Below are 21,792 nucleotides of genomic sequence, written 5' to 3'. Positions count from 1 at the left end.
GTCAACTTAGTCGTCCATTCTTTGTCTGTACACGCCCGTTTGTTTACAAACATGCAGCTTGTCTATAACATCGCGCTAACGAGAGAAAGAAACGAAAGGAAGTGCGTGAAAGTGCACAAGTTACCTACTAAGCAATCCACTCTCCCCTCTTTGCGCGCAGTTCTACGGTGGCCAACTACATCGGCTGGCGCATCGTGCAGACGATGGGCATTCACAGCATGGATCGGTTTCGGCGGTCGCGCTTTCGGTTCGACCGCTACCGCTACCTGGTGCAGGATATCATCGAGCTGCCACGCGAGTGCGTGCGCCTCACCATGCAGCTCATGTACTTCGCCGTGGGCAGGCTCTACTTCGACCGGCACATCAGCAAGCCGGCCGAGCGGTACCGCAAGGTACGCGCGGACGTCGCTTAATTGAACTCCTTGCATGGCTGGGAAAGGGGCAGCGCACTAGAAAAACACTAGAATGCCGGAACTGCTTCGTACGGCAGTAACGGCTTGTCTCGTCTATGTGTGTTTACGGTGACGTTCTTTGTGACGAGGCTAAGACGTACCGGAACAAGCCAGCTAGGTCACGTGGGTCTCGTGTTTTCCAACGTACAGGTGTATGACCTGGCGGAAGAAGTGCGAGACGCGTTCGCAGTCCTGATAGACCTGAACACCTGGATGGACACCGAGACCAAGGACAGGGCCCGGCAGAAGGTACTGGTTTGCACATACATGGCTGTTCGGATCGACACAGGAGTCTCAATACGACACGACAGCGTCCATGCCTACAGCCAACTTACACCTCGCGCCCCCATCCGAGTTCGATTAATAACCAGCTTTGATTAGGCCTGCTTGCCAATGCACTAAGGTATAGTATATAGCATAGCATAGCATCATAAGCATAGTATAATATAGTGTATCTAAAGGTGTTTATTTGGCAGAGCTTGGAGCAGCGCAACGTCAACGGTCAGCGCAGTGATAGCTTCCAAGCACGAGAGCCGTTGCCGATCAAGAGCGCTCGACCCACTATAGCGTTTTGATCCAGTATCGCTGAACCCACTAGCGTCTCTCTTCTTCACTACATATAGTATAGTATAGTATAGTATAGTATAGTACAGTATAGTATAGTATAGTATAGTACAGTACAGTATAGTATAGTACAGTATAGTATAGTATAGTATAGTATAGCATAGTATTAGTGAACTCGAAAGGCACAACATACCGACAGAGGCCTTTGGAAGTTTTCTAGGTTTGAACTGTTTTAACACAGAATCGCTCCATGGCTACATCGCTTCATTATGTAACCAATTAGCATCTACGCTTTTATCGTAGCCACTGCAATCAAGTATACATATCGTCCTTGCATGCTTTGGTTGTTGGAATTATACTTTTGTTGCAGCTCCACCACCTGCAGCTTAACATCGGCTTCCCTCCGTGGATTCGGAGCGATCGCGACTTGGACGAGTACTACAAGGACGTGAGTAGAGCGAGCTGTAGACAATTCGTTTTTTTTTTTTTTTCGCGAGGTGCATGAGTCAGTCACTTCATTTTGTAATGCCCTCGGCTTTCACGCCCAAAAAAAAAAAAATCAAGTCAAATCACCTTCACGCGCGGCTAAAAATGCTAGCGGGAATGCAACACACTGTCGCTTTCTGACTTATTCATAAATTAGCACCGAGAAGACAATGAGGCAAGACAAGAGGCAATACAGATACGTCCGACTACAATCCGACTGTAGATTACGTTGCAGTCCATGGAGGGCCTCTTCATCAAGGATCTGCCTTGTCAGTCCCTCAGCAAGCAATAAATTGGTATGTACGTGCTGGTGGACCATTAGAGTTACAGAATGGGTGCCAAAAGAAGGGAAGCGCAGTCGAAGACGGCAGAAAACTAGGTGGGCAAGTTAGGAAATTTGCAGGCCCAAGTTGAAATGAGCTAGCGCAAGACAGGGGTAATTGGAGATCGCAGGGAGAGGCCTTCGTCCTGCAATGGACATAAATAGATGATGATGATGATGATGATGATGATGATGATGATGATGATGATGATGATGATTTGTGTGCTAGTCCTGACCTCGCACATTAGAGTAAGGAGTTCAAATGCCAAATGTCAGAATGCCCGATGACAGCTCAATACAGTTCTTACCGCGGATGATCCGCGGCTTCTGTCTATCCTTTTCTCCGCTTAACGTGGCGTACACTGTGAAAAGATTTTACATCCCTAAATAGCAGTATTTAAGCGCTTAGTAAAGACGAGGACAAAAAAGGAGACGCACGTCTTTACTAAGCGCTCAACTACTGCTATTCAAGGTGAACCAACAAGCCCATCTCGCCACACTTGTTTACATCCCTAAGGTATCTGGCTTGTCTCATAGCTAACACCCTTACACTTGAATGTAAACCACAGCCAGATCAAACTACAGCTGCGATGAGAGAAGCCGTGGTCGAAATGTGTGCATCAATTCTGTCTACCTAGTGCGCGCACCGCGAGACACTTGACACGAGAGAGCTTGACAGCTGAAGATAAATATTACAGTTCATCGCACGCTGTTCTTGTGTCTGTCGCAGCTGTCATCATGTTCACTTGCCACAAAATATCGCCCCCCCCCCCCCTGCCCCCACCAAGAAAAGAAACTTCGTTTGTTTCTATTTACTATTCGATCTTACCCCTTAGGGATGACAGTATTAGCCAGTGGACCAACCAAGCTCTCTTCGCGCGCCCATAAGGGTGTCATATACAACGCTTAATGCGTACGCTCTTCTCCTCTGCGTCTACTCGCAGCTGCCCGACCTCCGCAAGGAGGAGTTCTTCGTGAGCCTCCTCAAGGTGCTGCAGATTCACAGCCGTATCGCATTCTCCAAGCTGCGCAACGTGAGGCGGGCTCCGGACTTCGGGTGCGTATATGCATACGTATACACGCTCGTCATGTCAATCCCTACTGCAATACTCAGCTGGTAACATTACACAACTACGGTGGGCCATAGCTGATATTCAGCTCCACCGAGGTATGAAATAAGAAAACAACAGTAGCAGTATCTTCTCATGGATTTCGCACAGCAATTTCGTGATGTCGTGACGTTCAAAAAAAAAAAAAAAAAGTCGCAGTTTCGCCCGAAAGGCGAAGCATCGATTGCGATAGCAAATTAGTAGACAGTTATACGAAGTAAGAATAGCAGTTTTATCGGCGATATAAAGTTGTTAATATTCGCTTACTAACTAAATAAACAAGCACAGTGTCACGCGCGCACAGGTACACATGAACACATGTCGCTCGATGACCGTGGGAGCTCGTCAAAACGCTGGAGTGAGAAATCGCGCCATCGGCAGCGAGCAAACTGACCTTCGCGCTGGCTCTCGCTTCAACGCGAACTAAACGTCGAAAGCGCAGCGCATACGAAGCTACCGGCACTCGGCGAATGCCCTTTGGACCATCGCAGATCGCTTTGAAGATGAGGCCACCGCGGGCGGCGCACACTTCAGCCGCGTCGCAGATCGCTTTCAAGATAGCTCCGTGAGCAGCAGTCGCGTAAGCAGAACGCACCCCCCCACCCCTCCCGTCTCCTAGCCTAACGCACCCCCCCCCCCTTCCCGTCTCCGTCGCCTCCTCCCCGTTCCTCGCGCGTGAACGAAGAACGAGCACTTCCTCTGTCGCGTGCGCGAGATTAAGCTGCGGTTGCCGGCTCACCCTCGCACGCCTTCACTCGCACACACAACGCACGGCGCGCGACGACGATTTTATCATCATTGGACTTTATACGGAACATCACGGCGACAACGACAGCGACGGCAAACATGCGCTTGGAGTGTCCATATAAATGCTATCGCAATAAAACGTACGTACGCAACTGCTGATCTATCCACGAGAGATGCACCAGCTTAATAAGATTTGCGTTGTTGCTGCTTAGGCGTTTTCCTTGTTGCAGTGATGGGAACGGCCAAAAGCGTTTTGCAGTTGGTTTTCTGGCAGGAAAAATTGCAATTTGTAGCAGCTGCCTTCAGTTTTGGAGCAGGTTGCAAAAAAAAAAAAAAACAAGAACAGGCCAAAAGCCGTCTTTATTGCTTTTATTACATGGTTGCCTAATAAATGAATCATACATGCACTTTAAGAAATTACTAGCGTTACTATTGCTAAAAACAATGCGAGCCTGAGTTTTCTGACAGCATAATAAATTCAAGCTTTTATCAAAGGAGCGCCAAATTACGAAACATGATGGGAACAAAAACACCAAACATGAATGTCAGTTGCATGAAACATCACTACGCTTTCTTCCGCTTATCTGCAGCATCCAAGTGATAAAATACTTTCACTCATTATTTGTCTTGCTTGAGCAAGTATTGCCCTGGCCACTAAATGTCTGAGAAGTTCTTCAGCTTCATGTCCCGCTGAATCAACAATTCGGCCTTTTTGAACATTCGTTCTGCCTCAGCCACTTCCTTCATGCTTGATTTTTGCTCACATTCGCATTGGTTCAGTTTTGCTCTGCATCTGTACAAATGCGCTTTGGTGCTCTCTGTGCAACTGCAAGGCGCTCCGCATATCGTTTTGATGCCCCCTTGACAGCCCTGACGACACCTGAATTAACTGAAAACAGGCACGGATTGCTGTCAAACCTCCTTGCATTTGGCATGATGTGCCGCATGTTATTTATGCCCGACAGAGAAAGATTTGACCTGGCATTCAGGACTCTTGAATTTTCGCTAAGCCCATGCTCGACATCAGCGTTACCATGTGGAAGTGATAGAAGTGCCTTGACTAGCTTGGACAGAAGTGGATATTACGGCCCACCTTGAGCATCCTTCATTATGGAAACTTCATGTCAGTATCTGTCAAGTGGCATATCAGAATCCGCAGTTAACTCGTCCAAGCTGAGCACTGTTACATCGTCAAGAAGAGACGAAATTATCCGTCCCTGACAGTTCCGAACATCCCGAGGCAGTGATTTCAGACAATTCGCGTTGCGTATGAAGCGCCTCGGGCAGTCCTTGACAGCCCGGGATGATAAGTCGGAAGAGGCCAGGCCCAATGTTTCAGCTTCTCGATTTGCTTTCGGCGCTTGCAAAACACAAAATCATGGACTTCGAGATCGGGCTTTTGGGGCTGTTGCGTCGAGAGAGCCGTTGGAAAAAATGCGATTTGGACCCTACCTATTCGCAACTCAAATGAACTGCAGGGGGCGCTGCGAAAACTGGCCGCGTCTGGCTACACTGTGCAACATGGCGGTTATACGGAGGTCCGCGCGTCACCGAAACCGCTGTGTTTGATGTACAGTACAGTGTAGTTTGATGATTTTCGTGCAGTGTGATGCCGGTTTGCGCTGTTTTGTGGAAGGAAAGTAAGTAGCTTACGCCGACCAAATCATTTTAGTCGATCTGAGAGAGGCACAGTGGGTAATGAGGCTGAAGTGGTCGCACGGTGTTTGCAAACATCTGGCGTGACAGCGGACCCGCGCGAGATTCTGATGAAAATCACCAATGTATTCTTGAACCCATTGGTCGTGGAACCGAAGTACTCGTGCACTGTTGGATGGTCGGAAAAGTGCAAGCACGTTTCTGCTGCTTTGAGGCACTGTTAAGGCGCGGATAGATAGTCCGGTGTTTCGAGCGTGCGAGACAGCGGCCGGCGAAGTTGGATACGTCACGCTGGCCTCGCCAGGATTGCCGAAATATTACAACCTGCTCAGTTTGGTACGTTTAACATGGCCCGCAGCAGCACACCGACTTGCTCGATCAGCTGTTGCCGCTGTACATGCGGATATAGGCGCAGCCGGCGCGCACTTTCTCATTGTCGTTGCCTTAACACATTTTCGTTCGGCGAAGGCGCAAACTCTGCACGCTCTTTTCAGTCCAGAGAGCGAGCGAACCTAAAATCAAGCTTTGCACTTTATCGCGAGCATGCACTACGAATCTGTGGCGAACTTTTCTCGCTACTTTTGCGTTCCTGTTAACTATATTACATTCAAGATTTGCGCAACGTGACTGTTGCTTCGCTTAGCTGTAGTTATTCCAGTAGTTGGCGCATTGTTTCTCTCGTAGAGAACAATGCGATAAATAAGAAACCGAAAGATCTCCTTACTACAATAAAAACACATTTGCACACCATGTACATGTATGGCTTGTGCTGCGTGGCCTGACCATGATTGATTACTCCCCGCTGTTTACGAACATGTCGCTTATGGCTGCTGTGTAAACTAATGAAATAAAACAAATGTTTCTGTGTAAATTAATGTTAACTAAGCTACTGCATTATGAATCTAATTAATTTTCATGTTATTCTATAATTGACGTATCCTGCACTTTAAGTGGCGAGAACTGTGTTCGCCTCTGAACTGCCAATTTCCTTCAGACACTGCTAAGAGATACAATTGCTTTGTTAATTACGCATTTTCAAATGAGCGCCTACTAATTTGCACTACTTACACGGGCAGCGTGTCCAGGTCGCAAGGAAGGCGTACTGCTATGTCACCCCATAGTTATTTTGCACGCTGGCGCGTACATGTGGTGCTTACATAGAACGATTTACCAACGTTACCCCGGAGTACCTGAAACTCCGATGTAACGATCAATTTTCGCTGATGTACCATACTCGGTAGTTCCACGTTGTGCGCCGCATGTATCTGATATAACAGCTTTAATGAAGGAAAGCTTGAGTACCGCGGCGACATTTGCATCATAAACTGCATTACCACGCCGGCTATAACATGAAACTGCTTGTTGCAGCACGCATACGCTGAACGTTATCACGATTACAGTAACAACCTCAACACAAACTTCCTGAAGTTTCCTGTAGCGCTTTATAAACTGCATGCATAGTACAAGCAACAGTATCGCGTTCTCTTCACACAAACAACAAACCGACCCTCGCCCGAAAAAAAAAATGAAAACTTTCTCGAGCAAGATGTTGAGCACATAACAATTGCCGTTGTCGCAGCTTATGATAAGATTCGCAATTCATGTGGCTCTTCGACGCCGCAAAACTGCAAAACGCAACATAATTCCACGGCTGTGCGGAGTTTCGTTGATGGTGGCGCGCACCCGCTCGCAGTGCGAAGGCTACGGACGGAGCGTCTGCTCCGACGCTCCGACCTCCGTACGATGTGTCCGGCGCTCGCCGCTAGGTGTCGCATGAATGGCTGGAGTCGCGATACGAATTACCACCGCCAAAAGTAGCCAGAAAGAAGCCAAGTCGCCAACCACGATGTTCGGTCGCCAAGAGCCTCTAAAAGTAGCCAATTTGGCGAGCAGTCACCAAACCACCTGGCAACCCTGCGCCTCGCACAACCCGTGCACTAGATTGTATTTGGATTAGCTCGGTTTTTGAATGGCAGGAGATGCGAAGGCACTCTGCGCATCGTGGTGGTGCTAACGGCCGCCTGGCGTCGGCGACAAGTCTTCTCGCTTGTGGCCTCCGAGATGTGGCGCAACGAGATCGCGCGGCGCGGTGCTTGGCAATCTCGGAGGCCACGCTTTGGCGCAGCTTTGGAGCAGCTTTGGAGCAGTATCGCTCATTTGTAGCATGGATGTAGCAGCTTTACCGGAATGTAGCAGCTTGGAGCAAGTGTAGCAGCTTTCCCATCACTGTTTGTGCTACAAAGAGTCATCGATGTGTCTACTACTTTATCTTTCGGCGTCATTCACTTTACAGATGGTACCCGGGCAGCATCGATGGCTCGACCTTCTACAGCCATCTTGGCAACTATATTCGTAAGCACATCCTTGAATGAATACTCTATAAAGATATTCTGGTTATCCTGATTACACGCAGACGTCTATGATAGATGATTGTCAATAATACGCTAATAATTATACGCCTTAAATAAAATTACACCAATAAAATAGCTTTGTTAGCATAGTTCAGATCCTTACACCCCTCTAGAAGATTAAACATTTGAATTGAAGAACGCCATTCATTGTGGGTGGAATTCGCATTACACTTTGGGGGACACCGCCTGTTTGTTTGTTCTTTTTGTTTTTTTTTTGTTTTTTGTTTTTTTCATAAAATAAATACACAAAATAAAACGGTCATAGTGCGCATTTGTGGAATCTACTGTGGATGCTTTCGTATGGTGTTGGAGAAAGAAAAATATGGTTAATTTACCAAAATCTGAAAATGGGTATTGGAAGAAATACTGTAACGGCAGTTATGTGTGCTACTGCACTACCACAGTAGAACACCGCTACACCCTTTTACACCCAGGAGACAAAAAACTGTGAAATATGTCATTCGTACGCCCTTAAATAACTTGTAAACACGGCGTTGCATGTGTTTTTATCAGAATTAAGTTTTGTGTAAAACGACTGCAAAGTTTATCAATGATTTTCAGTACAACATTTTACCCTTAAGGGTGTAATGTACGTACATCGCAGTGTGCCAATTACGCATTCGATGAATATGCGAACATTAAATCTTCATATTCCGAGACAGCATTCGCTAAACAATTTATTCTTCACGGCGTTTTTCCGTTGTTGGTATCCACTCGTAAAACGTGTCCGAAGAGAACAGAAATTTAGTATGAACAAGCCGTTGCGGGTATTGGTAGAAATTACAATTTTGTCGAGTATCTTTGTTTCCTCATGCTCCCTGTTAAACTACATGTCAAACGCAGATCTCCTTGGGAGGCAATTCGTATGCCATTTTGTTGCATTTGAAATACAAGAGGGTGAACTTTTCTTAGTCGCTAGAGGTTATTAAAAATGATAAAAATGAAGTTACAATAACTTTTACGAGAATTACTACACTGTTATACATATAGCCCTTCACGCCGCAAGGAAAATAGGCATTGCAGTCTCAGTCGTTTGCACCAATTTGCAAGTCTTATTCCCAAAGCGCGGTATTTCTTCTTCTGCACAATAAACCAAGTTTTTGTTCACTCTTACAGGCGCAGTTTACAAAACTTCGAGACGTGTTTTCGTTGCGGGGTATGAGTTGCAACGCTTCAATTTCTATAAAACATAATTCCAGCATAACCTCATAAGGAAAAGTTTGAAGGAATAAGTAAAATCTGCTCGCAGTAAACAGTCGCTGTAACTTAGATTTATCTCTTAAATGTACCAAACCTAAATCAATGTGATCGCCCAGGAGAAGTGCTTCTGCCTTTCAAGTGTATTTCGAAGGGAAGAGTGACATTCGAAACTTCCACCTTAGCACTGCGTGTGTATTTCTCTCTTCTCTCGCTGACAGTTTTACCGGTGGACTACATTCAGTACCCATTCTTTCTACTGGACATGCCTCCGTAAGTTTCCCGCTTCGCGTATATTCTTGAATGGAACAAAGCCTACAATAGCGCTGTTATTTTTCTTCAATTCCTCTTAGACCCATCAACTTCGGCGCCCTCGGCTCCATCATTGGCCAGGAAATCACACACGGCTTCGGAGAACACGGTACGTGCACACGGCGCATACATGCTCCATTATAGTGTTAGCATTTCCGTGATCGTATTACAGTTTACAGGTTAGCTTGCGGAATATCGCAAAACCGAAGACAGAGACGGACGACGATGATGATGATGCTATGCCCTTTGTTTAAGGCGGGCACATTACTGCGCCCTAATCGAATTAAGAAAAAAAAAATCAGAATGATGGTTTTAGCCTGTCCGCAAACTTAGTTATTTGAATAACGAAACACTATAGAGACGTCGACATCAATGCATTTCTCCGCAAAGTTCGGGAATTAATATCTCCAAACTGGTGTCATCCCGAGCATTCGTTCCAAGTGTATCCGCCTTGCGAACTCCACGGCTACAATTTGTACATTGCAATATGGGCCATCGGGCAATTAGTTAAAAACTTAATTAGTACATTTCTGTTAATTATTCTATTATGCATTTCAATATTCTGTGCAAGTAATGTCCGCCTCTTCGAGTAGACCAGCTCATTAACCAGAATTGGGCTATCTGCCACAGGCAACCTTAAATAAATTTTGAAAGTGTTCGCTGAAAGACCCTGTATAGGCTCCACTACGTGGAACATTGGTCAATCGAATGTCCTTGGGTGTCGGTATTTCTTTCCACTGGTAGTGTATATCATTTCTAATATAGTTCCACGTAAGTATCGCGAAGTCTAAATGAAACATCTAAATTCGTTTCAGATAGGTGCTGCTAACAAACAGGAATATATTTGCAAAAGTCCGGCGATTTTTCGATGAACTCCGGCGATTTTTCGATGACAACGGATGTCGATGAAATTCGCTGGGTCTGTTCCTCTGAATACCTCCATCATGTCCTAAAAAAAGCAGGCTTGAGAGTTGCACACATTTTTTACAAATGAATTTAATCTATTGCCTCGAGCACCCTACCTTACCCCCTCCTCAGTTATAGGCCACATTGTGTATGACGTCAGGAATGGTCCACGCGCAGAGCATGCCGGGATCATGCAGACGACAGCGACGAGAGCGTGCAGGAGTCGACGATCGTGAGCTAGCGCTTGGCGTGAGATGTTGCTGTCGCGAGATGTTGCTGTCGCGAGAAGTTGCATTCCCTGTGGACGGGCAAGTGATGCGGGGTGGCAAGCGGTGTTGCGTTGTTGGCTGCACGAACTTCAGCCCTCGCCATCCGCAAACACAGTTTGAGCTGATCCCGATCGCGTTCAGCCGAGGTTAAGCCTATCACAGTGGCCGAGTTCGTGCGTCTGCTGCTGGCGGACCAGGCCCACTGATATGAAGCTAATTAAGCTATTAGGACGAGGAAAGCTGCTTCTGTAGTTCAGTTTTGACCATACGGATTTGAAATAAACCATTCCTCATTTCGGACAGTGCACACGCAAAAAGCTAGAAGCGACAACACGACGCGCAATCAGCATCCGTATACGTTGCCGTTCTCGAATGCGGCCGGTCGCACTCGCCGGCGCTTCCCTAAATGAAATGTGACTACGCAGATCCATGGGTGTATTATTACCTATTGTTATGCTGACTCATTATTTAGCTTACGAGGTGCACTGTTTGTCTCGTATCCCAAATGGGCAGCAAGCGGGGGCCCCTTCGATAGAGCATGTGTAAACAATTACCGTCTGGTTCAGCTGCCAACGATGTCATACTTCATGGCATCTGCGTTTCCGCGAGAAAACTATACATTCTCTAAATGAGCGTTCAAACGCGCAATGTCCCAATCTATGTCTACTTTACGGAGCACTAATTGTGTGCACGAAGAGAATACGAAGAATGATAAGCAGGCTGCACAACGCTTCCCTACTACGGTCTCCCGCTCGCTGTTTCCGAAGGTGTGTGGTAGCACGTATCAGCGCGACCCAGAGTGATGTAACGGTGCTTACATGCACAAAATCTACGTGTTTTGATATGTTCTGACATTAATTGATGTCACCGATGAGCGGCTATCTCAAGCGAACGACGTACGAGTGGTCGCTGTACCTGCCGATGTAAACAAATGCACCGGTCGGTGCTTTGGACTGTCAGCGGCGTTCTTGTGGGATACAAATGCGGAAAGTCGTGCTCCACATCTTATAGTGAGCATGCGAAGCGGTTCCCTGAGAGGGGTAAAACACCTAAAATAGCAAGCAGCACGTATATCAGTGGTTAGGGCTACCCTTGGTCTTCATGTCGCAGCGCGATATGTTGCGCATGGGTGCTGGCTCTAGTGGTGGAGGACGGCGATTCGTGGCTATTGAATTATTCTAAATCATAACTGTCACTGTTTGACAGATCCGAATATGTGGTGCAGCTTACATACAATGTTACCCGAAGGTCCGGCGCGGTCACGAATAAGCTGAGCGTCTGCTCTTCGCCGGTTTCGTTCACTCCGCGGGCGAGACCGGCATGCGTTGCGCGCCTTCCCCGCCGGGGATACATTCGTGACGTCACACGCAGAGGTTCGCTCGGCTGCTTGCTCCGGTTTCGGTTTCGTTTTTGCGCTTTTTTGCTTATTTAAAATTATTTTCGACTTTGCGGAACAATTCTCCTATCAGGTGCGTCGCAGGAGGGTCTCGGGAACCTAAATATTTTATTAGCTCGACATGGTCAAAAAATCGCCGGAGTTGCCCTTTAAGGCTCATTCACACTAGGCCGACACGACACCAATTTTGGTCTGCCGACTGCTGGCGATAGCAGTTTACAGGACGGAAAACGCTCTGACCAACGGTTTAGAGGAAGGAAAACGCTGTCGCAAAATCGGTGTCATGTCGGCCTAGCGTGAATGAGCGTTTACTTGTTGGAACTTGTGCACAACGAGATTAAGAGTGTATCGACCACTCCCTGTAGTGACCTCGGAAGTGGTCTGCTACGAAGTACGTACTGATCTTATGAACCCGTTATTTGCTATTGTGGTGGCACGAGGTGAAAGTAAGGGAAAATGATCCGCTACGACAGCTGCAGCTCCTACAGCTATTATCTGCATTTGCGCATCGTACGTATACATCATCATCGGAAATGGCTGCTCAGTTTTTGCTTTTTTCGGAAAAACTTCTCATCCTTTTTTTTTTCTTTTTTTTTTGTCCAACAATGGCTACGCAGGCGCCATGTACGATGACCGGGGCAAACTGGTCGAGTGGTGGACGCGGCAGACACACCGCAAGTTCATCACAGGCTCGCGCTGCCTGCTCGAGCAGTACGACCTGTTCAGCAACCCCGTCACAGGCAAGAAGGTGAGCAGGACTCTCGACAAAACGTTTAAAATAAGACCCGCCTTCGCATCGGAGAGATCCAGTAAAGCACGATGCACTCGTTGCAAGCCCAGGCTTTCCTTGTGGGTGTTGGGGGCGAGCTCCACCACTGGAAAAGCTGGCGCCACCGTCGGCGTGACGTGGTATGAGGGATCACGTGGACACATGCGGTCGCGTCGTCTGCTTTGGAAGCGCCGAAGAGAGCTGAAAACGAAAGTTTCAAGTCTCACTTGCGCTCCGGTTCTGATTAAGTGGGGATGTTTTCCCGCCTCGAGTGTCTGCTTGACAACACTTGTAATCACTATAATAGGTAGTGGCTGCCTTTGAAGGCGTCCAACATGGTAAGCTACTGCTCGGTGCCACAGCGCCGGACGTACGCAACGGAGCCCAGTGCCAGCCTTCACACGTGCCCGCAGGCCAAGAAGCTGAGTGTAGCTTCGATTGCGAAACATAGAACCGGCAAGCAGCCATCGGCTACAACTCACGTGTGTAGCAAGCACTTTCGCGTGGGAGACTTCTGCTACGGCGTTGGGGCGGCGATGTTCGGTGAGGAGCAGAAAGCGCGCAGAGAAGCTCGCCCGCGAGCGCGGTCCGGTTGATGTAACGAAACCTTGGTCTATCAACTTGGTGATGCTAGATACTGGCAAGTTCACTGGAATGGAAGGGGAACGGTAAGAAGCACATGTGAAAGAAAGGTATGGCATATACTCATGTTTGTGTTAGCACCAAAGTCTGAATCTACTGGATTAACAAAAAGAAGCACCGGGAAATTCCTCGACAAACATAAAGTGCGACGCAACTTGAGAAATAACGATATTGAAACGTCCAAGAATTTAAAAGGAAAAAAAGTATTGAATCGTCGCGTTAGCACATCACGAGTTGCCGTATAGCGTCGAAGTCCCTAGTTATAACGAAATTATTTTTGAACAGCTCTGATAGCGTCCACGCAACAATGGTTGCTTGTGCACTGCCATATGCTGCGCCCTAAAGCTCACGGCACGGCGCGAAAACGCGCTCGCAGCGAAAGCGAAACATTCTGCGCGGACATGCATGCAGATGCGCAATCGGTCGCTGCGAACCCGTGCAATCGCTGCATTGAGGCTTCCTTCTGTTATGCTCCATTTGGTTATACAGACAGCCCAGTATAAGAACACATTTCACATAGTCTGCTATCAGCGATTGCCTACCATTCGCGCAACAAGCTGGTTCGGGGGACTACATCGCGTCGACCGCGCGCAATGGCCGTTCACTGTATAAGGTATTCGGTAAAGAGATAGCACCTGTAAACTATTCTGCGCTTTCTGTTTGCCCAAGATCGTTATTTTGACACGTAAGAAACTTCCCTCGCTTGGAGAATACTTACAGAAATGGCCAAGAGGGCTCCCGCGTGGTGTTCTTATTGAGCGCCGACAGCCAAACCTATGAGGAGCGCACCGCGTTATCCCTCATACTACGCAAGCGAGGCGCTTCCGACAGATGGCGACTCCGTAACTCCTCGCCCCCAATAGACACCATGCATGGTAATAATGATGGGGCGCTATTCTGGACAATGAAAAATTCCACCAAAGTGTTGAATTAGCCTTCTTACCTCTTAATGGCTTACCTGACAGCAGCCATCCTGCTGCGATTGGCTGAAGGCGCCGACCTGTCGGAATTTGAAAATGTCGACAAATTTGACAGTCTGCCGGGATAGCATAAGCTGAATAGCACCCCAATGTGTGTGGCCGAGTGTGTTCACATCGCCAGTCCTAATCTAGCTTCGCATTCTGAGTTTATAAAAACACACCATGCCAATTAAATTAAGTTCATCGCACAGAACCTTTCAGTTGCAGCTAGCGCACTACTAGCTGCGATCCGTATTTGTTACATATACCGTTTAAGTCGCACGAACAGGCAAGAACGAAAGAAACTAAAAGGGTGCATCACGTGACAATTTTAAAGCCTAGTCATAACAAAAAAATCGCCGCCCAAGCACTCCGTTCAGATGGTTAACCAGCGAAGCTGAAACTTGCGGCCCCGGTGTTTATCACTGAATTCCGACGGTTCATTAAAGTATTTCCCAATTATTGGTTACGTCTTTGCGTTTCTTAATGAGGTTACACACTCGTTCGGCTGCGACGGAGAGAACGACGCCCGCCATTGCCGCTGGCGATTCTTTGAAATTAAATTGCTTCAAAATTTAATCTGTCCGTTTTGGAAAGACAATGAATGGCTCATACCCCCTTAAGCAATGGCTCATACCCCCGTAAACGCGGCCTCCACATTACGACGACAGAAGAGAAGTGAAATGCTACGCTGGAATGGTGAGCGGTAACGCAGCCAGCTGTGGAAGAAGACGACGATGACGATGAACGCGGGAGCAGTGGCACGAGCGCGTGCCGAGCACGAGCGCAACCCGAGGGGCGGCAACGCAGCCAGCTGTGGAAGAAGACGACGATGCTCGAGCCAATGCTGATGATGATAGTTTTCTGTACACAGGCGACGGACAGGCGCTTTTTCTTTTCGCATGGCTATATGAAAGCTTCGCTTTAAAAAAGGAAAGGATCTTAAGAAATAGACCTCGCCATGTGATAGGCGGGCACTCACTCAGAAAGAGAAGAGTAGATTGGACGAGCGCGGGACCGATCGTGGCGAGGTTGTCATTAAAAGCTACATCACACAATATCTTGAACGGTCCGGTAGCTTTGGAGGGCCTACTTCCCAAGAGGCTCAGCGCAGATAGGCCGCTTCAAAAGGAGGTTGGCATGCCAGCCTGGCTGCCTAACACGTCGTATGGTCCCTGCTAGTCTTTTTCTTCCTCCATGCACACAAATAATGCGACGAGGTTTCTTCTGGCATCATAGGTTTTTGGCAGTGACTGCTCGAGGATCGCTAATGCATAAGGTGTATATTGCGTTTTAAATTAGGCAGATACAACTTCATAAGTGTGTTTTTTTTTTTAGTTCCTGAACAAAAATGTGTGAAATTTGTGTATAAATATGCACGTTAGGGGCGCAGGCGGTTTTGGCGGAATATTCAGACAAAAAAGTTTCACCGTTCTTTGCTTATTTATATACGACATTTTCCTTATTTCTTTCTTCTTTTTTTTCGACAACAAGCTGCAAATGAAGTTCTAAACCAAATTTTAATTATGCTAAGTGATTTAATGTTTCTAAGGTCGCTTAATGTTCATTATTATTTACTGAATGGCATGAAGCATACAGAAAGCGTATCATGTACCCCAGCACAGTATATTAAAAAAAATTTAATATTTTTTATTCATTTCAAGTGCTTCACTGCACATTGAATTAAGGTATGCGTCTAATGCTGCGTTTTCTTTTCCCTAGCTGAGCATCAACGGCACGCTCGAAATCAACATTGCCGACAACGCCGGACTGAGGCAGGCTTTCAAGGTAAACACAACACGACAGTAACATTAGTTGACAAGATGACTTCTAAACAAACATACGCCATCCATCTCCGCTATTCCCTTTATCATAACTTAATACCTGAGACTGCTCATTAAGGTGAAAGTTCATTAAATAGAAAAAACTATACGTGGACTTATTATCGCGCGGGGATATTGTGGCTTGTTGATATCAATAGTTTGTGCCAGTGAATGTTCGATAAAGTGAGTGGCTCATCACTATACTATTCTCACTCACATGTACAAGGCTTGATGGCATTAGTGCCAGAGGGGCAACATCCAACCAAATTTTTTGTATGACCGCCGTTACTTGTTTACAGATATGCAACACACTAAGTGACACCGAACAGCAGTACTTTTCGCTGGGCAGTGACGAGATGTGTACTGCTCACAAGATGGCGTTAGCGTTGCAACCAGGACGGTTTTCCACCAGCACAACCGGTTTATCCCTGATGATTCTGGCTGCCGGTTCGAACCGACACCGGCACGCCATTTCCCGGTTTTCCGGTTCTCCCTATATACATCGCATGCGCTTTGTCGAGCGTTCATAAAGAGCAGAAAACTCGGCGTATCGCCACCTTTTATTTTCATTTTGTTTGTGCTTTTGTGTGGAGCACTTATTTATACAAACAGCCCCCTCCCCTCTCCTCTCGGTGCCAGATTTATTGTTCTAAGCAAAAGCGGCAACCCTGTGTAGAAAGTGTGACGCTGCCTGTTGCCTCAATGAAGTTCGGCAGCTCGCTTCTTTCTTTCATGTAATTGAAAACAGGCGTACCGCGTGTACATGATCAAGTACGAGGAACTGTACGGCATGTACGCCATTCCTGGAACGGAGCCGTACACCATGGACCAGATCTTCTTCATCGCCTATGCGCTTGTAAGTGGCAATTAACATCGAGCGTGCTATCAGCATGTAGGATGACTCAGGATGACACCAGTTTCGATATATTAATTCCCGAACTTTGCGGAGAAATGCACTCATGCACTCGCGTTCCAGTTACTTTCTTAAAAAGTCGCAGTTTCGCCCGAAAGGCGAAGCATCGATTGCGATAGCATATTAGTAAAGAGCTATACGAAGCAAGCATAATAGTTGAATGGGCCTGTATAAAGTTGTGAACATTGGCTTACTAACTAAATAGACAAGCATGGTGTCACGTGCGCACAGGTAAACATGAACACATCTCGCTCGATGACCGCGGTAACTCGCTGTGAAAACGCCGGAGTGAGAAAGCGCGGCAGCAGCAAGCGGCCAAATTGACCTTCGCGCTGTCTCTCGTCTCGCTTCAACGCGAACTAAACGTCGAAAGCACAGTGCATACGAAGCTACCGGCACTCGGCGCATGCACTTCTCCATCGTAGATCGCTTTCAAGGTATGGCGCCCGCGCGGCCGCGCTGTGAGCAGCACCCGACGGAGCAGAACGCACCCCCTTTCCCTCTCTATCGCCTCGCGCGCGAAAGAAGAACGAGCTCTTCCGGACTGCCTTCCTACCTCGCGTGCGCTTGAGAAGTGATTGCCGGCCCACCCTCGTTTGCTTTCACTTGCACACACAGCGTACAGCGTGCGGCGACGATTTTGTGCCGTTGGACTTTCTACGGAATCTCACGACGACGGCAGAAATGCGCTTGGAGTGTCCATATAACTCCTATCGCAATAAAAAGCACTCCCAAGACGCACGCCACCTCCTCTCCCCTCGGCTCCGCGCGCGCAACACGGCGCAGCCCGTCCGTTGACCCTCCTCGGCCTGTCCTACAGCTCCTATCCCTTAGCAGTGACTAGAGTGTACTATTATAGTACACTCTAGCCGTGACGTAGGCTATTTGGAAAAGAGCTGGTGCGCCGGCCTTGTAAAGTTCTCGGTAGCTCGGTGGTAAAAAGAGCAGAAAATCGAGGGTCTTAGGTGGTGGCAACGTTACTAAAAAGTGACAGGCCTGCGCGGCACACGCAGCACAGTCACAGCGTAAGCTGGTGGAGCGGCTCAAGAGTAGCTCCAATTTCGGCACCACGCACACCAGGGTCTTCGCGACGAAGTCTCTTCGCCTCGTTTTGACGGGAACCATCTTAACTGTCCGCCCACCGTCGACGGCGAGCTGCGGTTTGTAATGCTTTCTGCACAGCAGTCTGCTGAGCCCGATGATGCCTGGTTGTAGCCGCGCACGTAGCTCTACGATTCGCTTCTTCAGCAGCGGCTCGTACCTTGCGAGGAGACGCCATAACGTGAACCGAAGAGGCACGGCCGCTGGAAGAGATATCCAGAATACGTGGCGCACATCTCATATCAGAATCGCGTTGATTGCGCGCCTGGTCTGAATCGCATCTCGTCGTCTGCGCCTGCGCACGCTGCGTTTGCAGGCACCTTAACTAGATCGTGCCACCATACTGGCGGAGGCCCGGGTCGTCCAACGGCGGCGACGGCGGCGACCATCGCGAACCGCAGCGGCTATTGGAATCAGCCTTTAACAGCTTACGCTGTAAAAGCTAGTCTACTAACATTGGGTGGTGGCGCCTTAACACTACTAAGTGGTTCATTTGAGAAAGGAAAGGTTGGCGCTATCTTCTGCAGCCCTTTAGGGAGCACGGCTTAACGCTGTCGCGTTTAGGGTGCCTCGATGTCCTCGTCACCCACCGCTCCGTACGGAGTGGCGAGTGAGGAGGGCATCGAGGCACCCTTATCGCGTTAAAACGTAATGGTTCGACGGTGGTTGCCGGTAGTGGCTGGGTAACCTTTATTTGATTTTTATTGCGATAGCAATTATATGGACACTCAAAAGCAGATTTCTGCCGTCGGCGTCGCCGTCGGCGTCGCCGTCGCCGTCGCCGTGAGGTTCCGTATGACGTCATTTGGAGATGAAATCGTCGCCGCGCGCCGAACGCTGTATGTGCGAGTGAAAGGGCGCGAGGGGCGCGTCTTTCACAAACGCGCGTTCTGCGCCGTGCTCGCTTAAGGGCTGCAGAAGTAGGCGTCTCTTTTCTCCTTTACAATCACCATATATGTAGAGCAAACGCGCCTTCTTCGGACGCGCGAGAGGCCGTGGGGGAGGGGGAGGGAAGGGAGGCGACGTTTAGCTGCGGCACCAAGTGCCTATTTATATCAGAGGCTCCAGCAACAGTCACCAACGCCGCACGCATTTTGAGCTAACGCGGGCAAAACGCCGATGGCGTCGACAACAGTTCTGCGTGTTGTTGCTACCAAAGCCGCTCACCTTACTTCGTATGACATTGCTGTGTTGCTATCGCATTCATTGCTTCGCCCTTAGGGCGAAACTGTGACATTTTTTTGTATTAATAATAAACTTTACGTGTTTCCTTTTTTCTGTCAAGCATAATTTAGATAAAAGCTTTATGCTAGGTCTGCGTCTGCATTCGCCACGTGAGCTTTTCTTTGCAAAATATTAGGATTAAAAAATATTGGGAATAATAAATATTGGAGTAGTTGAGAAAGTAAGTAGGTTAAACGAAATGGTATCGTGTGGTCCTGCTGTAAGAATTGGCGCTAACCAGAAGTATCATCGCACCAGTCCCTGTTCTACTGTTAATACCTGGTCTTGCATTTTATTGCGATAGCAATTATATGGACACTTAAAAGCAGATTTCTGCCGTCGCCGTCGCCGTCGCCGTGAGGTTCCGTATGACGTCATCTGGAGAAGAAATCGTCGCCGCGCGCCGAACGCTGTATGTGCGAGTGAAAGGGCGCGAGGGGCGCGTCTTTCACGGGGAGTGAACGCACGGCGGAGAACAAACGCGCGTTCTGCGCCGTGCTCGCTTAAGGGCTGCAGAAGTAGGCGTCTCTGTTCTCCTTCACAATCACCATGTATGTAGAGCAAACGCGCCTTCTTCCGACGAGCGAGAGGCCGTGGGGGAGGGGGAGGGAAGGGAGGCGACGTTTAGCTGCGGTACGCAGTGCCTATTTATATCTGAGGCTCCGGCAACAGTCACCAACGCCGCACGCATTTTGAGCGAACGCGGGCAAAACGCCGATGGCGTCGACAACAGTTCTGCGTGTTGCCGATGCTGCTGCATGTCCAAGTTTGTACAGCTGATAAAGCTAATATCATTACTCCGTATAGCTCTCTACAAGTTTGCTATCGCAATTGATGCTTCGCCTTTCAGGTGAAACTGCGACAACTTTTTTGTTAAAGTTCTTCCTCAGTATTTTCGAAATGGAAGCCCAAACACGTATGAAACAAAAAAATCACCGCATATCGGCGACGTGAATGATGATGAGTGGGCGAAGCACCGCGGAATCATTCGGGTAAACCAGAGCTACGGACGAGAGAGAAAGCGAGCGCGCGTCGAGAACGAACGCTCTTGTGCACCGCAGCGCCCCTAGCTACGGACGAGAGAGAGAGAGAGTGCGTAGGGAATGAACGCGCTTGTTCACTGCAGCGCCCCTAGCTACGGATGAGAGAGAGAGCGCGTCGGGAACGAGACAAAAACACCCCATATCCACGAAGTGAATGATTAAGAGCACGGTGTAAAAAGGAAGGTGATCCGACGGCGGCGCGAGGCGCGGCCACTTAGTGTGACTCTACGCACGCCGCTGCCGCAAGGGGCAGCACATGTTCTGGGGGCCACTTTTTCGCTCGCTTTGCTGGCGCTTTTATGGGCACGCGCGGCAGAAGTGCATTATTTCGATGAATATATGTCGTTCGCTTGCTTAAAATGACTCTACTTGGTTGGAGGAACGTCCCTTTATATTTCTGCCGACATTCCGATTGACTCCGACGCGGCGAGCAGCGGTAAGCGCAGCGCGCCGTCTGCTCGAGCAGACGACGCGTCTCTCTCGTGTTCGAAATGACGGTATTTTGACTGTAAGTGGCATGAAACATTCTACCTGCTCAGGATTTGGCGTCTAAATAACAAAAAATTGCATATCTTTGGGTATGGGTGTTTAAATGCTGACGGAGGTCGTAAATTATCCACTGTTGCGCCGCTTCTCCAAGGCCTCCTGAACACGTGCTGCCCCTAGCGGCGGCGCTCACTTCCGGTCACACGAAGTGGCCGCTCTCTCGCACCAGCGCGGGCGCGCCGTCGGAACACCTATCTTCTTACACCGTGATTACGAGTGGGCGAAGCACCGGGGATCATTCGGGCAAAACGCCGGAAGCGTTCTCCGGAAGCTGGAAGCTGGCTTCCGGAATCGGAACCGGAAGCGGCACCGGAAGCGGAAGGCGGCTTCCGGTTCCGCTTCCGGAGCTACCGACTACGAGGGACAAGGCTCGGCCCTAAGGTGCTTCGCCCCTAAAAAATTGTCGCAGTTTCACCCGAAAGGCGAAGCATCAATTGCGATAGCAAATTAGTAGAGAGCTATACGGAGTAAGGGCCCATTCACACTTGCGACTAGGCGAGGTCGCGCGACCAAGTTGGTCGCAAAGCGACCAGTCGCAAGTAGTCGCAAATGGTCGCTTTTCTCGAAATGCGACCGTTTCGGGCCAGTCGCTCACTGCTCGATTTTTCAGTCGCGCGACCACAGTCGCAGAACAGCTGAACCAATCAGATGCGAAGGAACAGGACGTCCGTATACGCTGACGCTTATTTTACGCGGCGATGACATTTCAAGCAGACGTGAACGGCATATCGTGATACATTTCGGTTTAGCGACTCGTCGGTCGCATTTGTAAGTGTGAACATCGTTCGTCTTGAGTAGTTTTCTGGTCGCCAGTCGCAATTGGTCGCGCGACCTCGCCTAGTCGCAAGTGTGAATGGGCCCTAAGGATAGTAGTTTTATCAGCTGTATAAACTTGGACATGCAGCAGCAGCAGCAGCAACGCGCAGAACTGTTGTCGACGCCGTC

The 21,792-nt window shown here is 48.6% G+C and overlaps 1 protein-coding gene across 2 annotated transcripts in view; it reads left to right on the top strand.

The window, feature by feature from the left end:
- Positions 1-169: 169 nt before the first annotated feature.
- The window catches only part of LOC119446517 (neprilysin-1), a 60,483-nt gene continuing 38,860 nt past the window's right edge, over positions 170-21,792 (top strand). For both annotated transcript variants that reach the window (XM_049664192.1, XM_037710964.2), the window contains exons 1-10: positions 170-392; positions 603-701; positions 1,387-1,464; positions 2,769-2,881; positions 7,630-7,688; positions 9,166-9,217; positions 9,298-9,365; positions 12,445-12,575; positions 15,920-15,985; positions 16,769-16,876. In XM_049664192.1, coding sequence (XP_049520149.1) covers positions 204-392; positions 603-701; positions 1,387-1,464; positions 2,769-2,881; positions 7,630-7,688; positions 9,166-9,217; positions 9,298-9,365; positions 12,445-12,575; positions 15,920-15,985; positions 16,769-16,876 — 963 coding nt within the window. In that variant the 5' untranslated portion in view covers positions 170-203. The remainder of the gene's footprint in view (positions 393-602; positions 702-1,386; positions 1,465-2,768; positions 2,882-7,629; positions 7,689-9,165; positions 9,218-9,297; positions 9,366-12,444; positions 12,576-15,919; positions 15,986-16,768; positions 16,877-21,792) is intronic.

This window comes from Dermacentor silvarum, chromosome 3, assembly GCF_013339745.2.
Source record: "Dermacentor silvarum isolate Dsil-2018 chromosome 3, BIME_Dsil_1.4, whole genome shotgun sequence".
Lineage (NCBI taxonomy): Eukaryota > Metazoa > Arthropoda > Arachnida > Ixodida > Ixodidae > Dermacentor > Dermacentor silvarum.
Note: the sequence above shows the minus strand (reverse complement) of the source record. Positions and strands in the feature narration are given on the sequence as shown.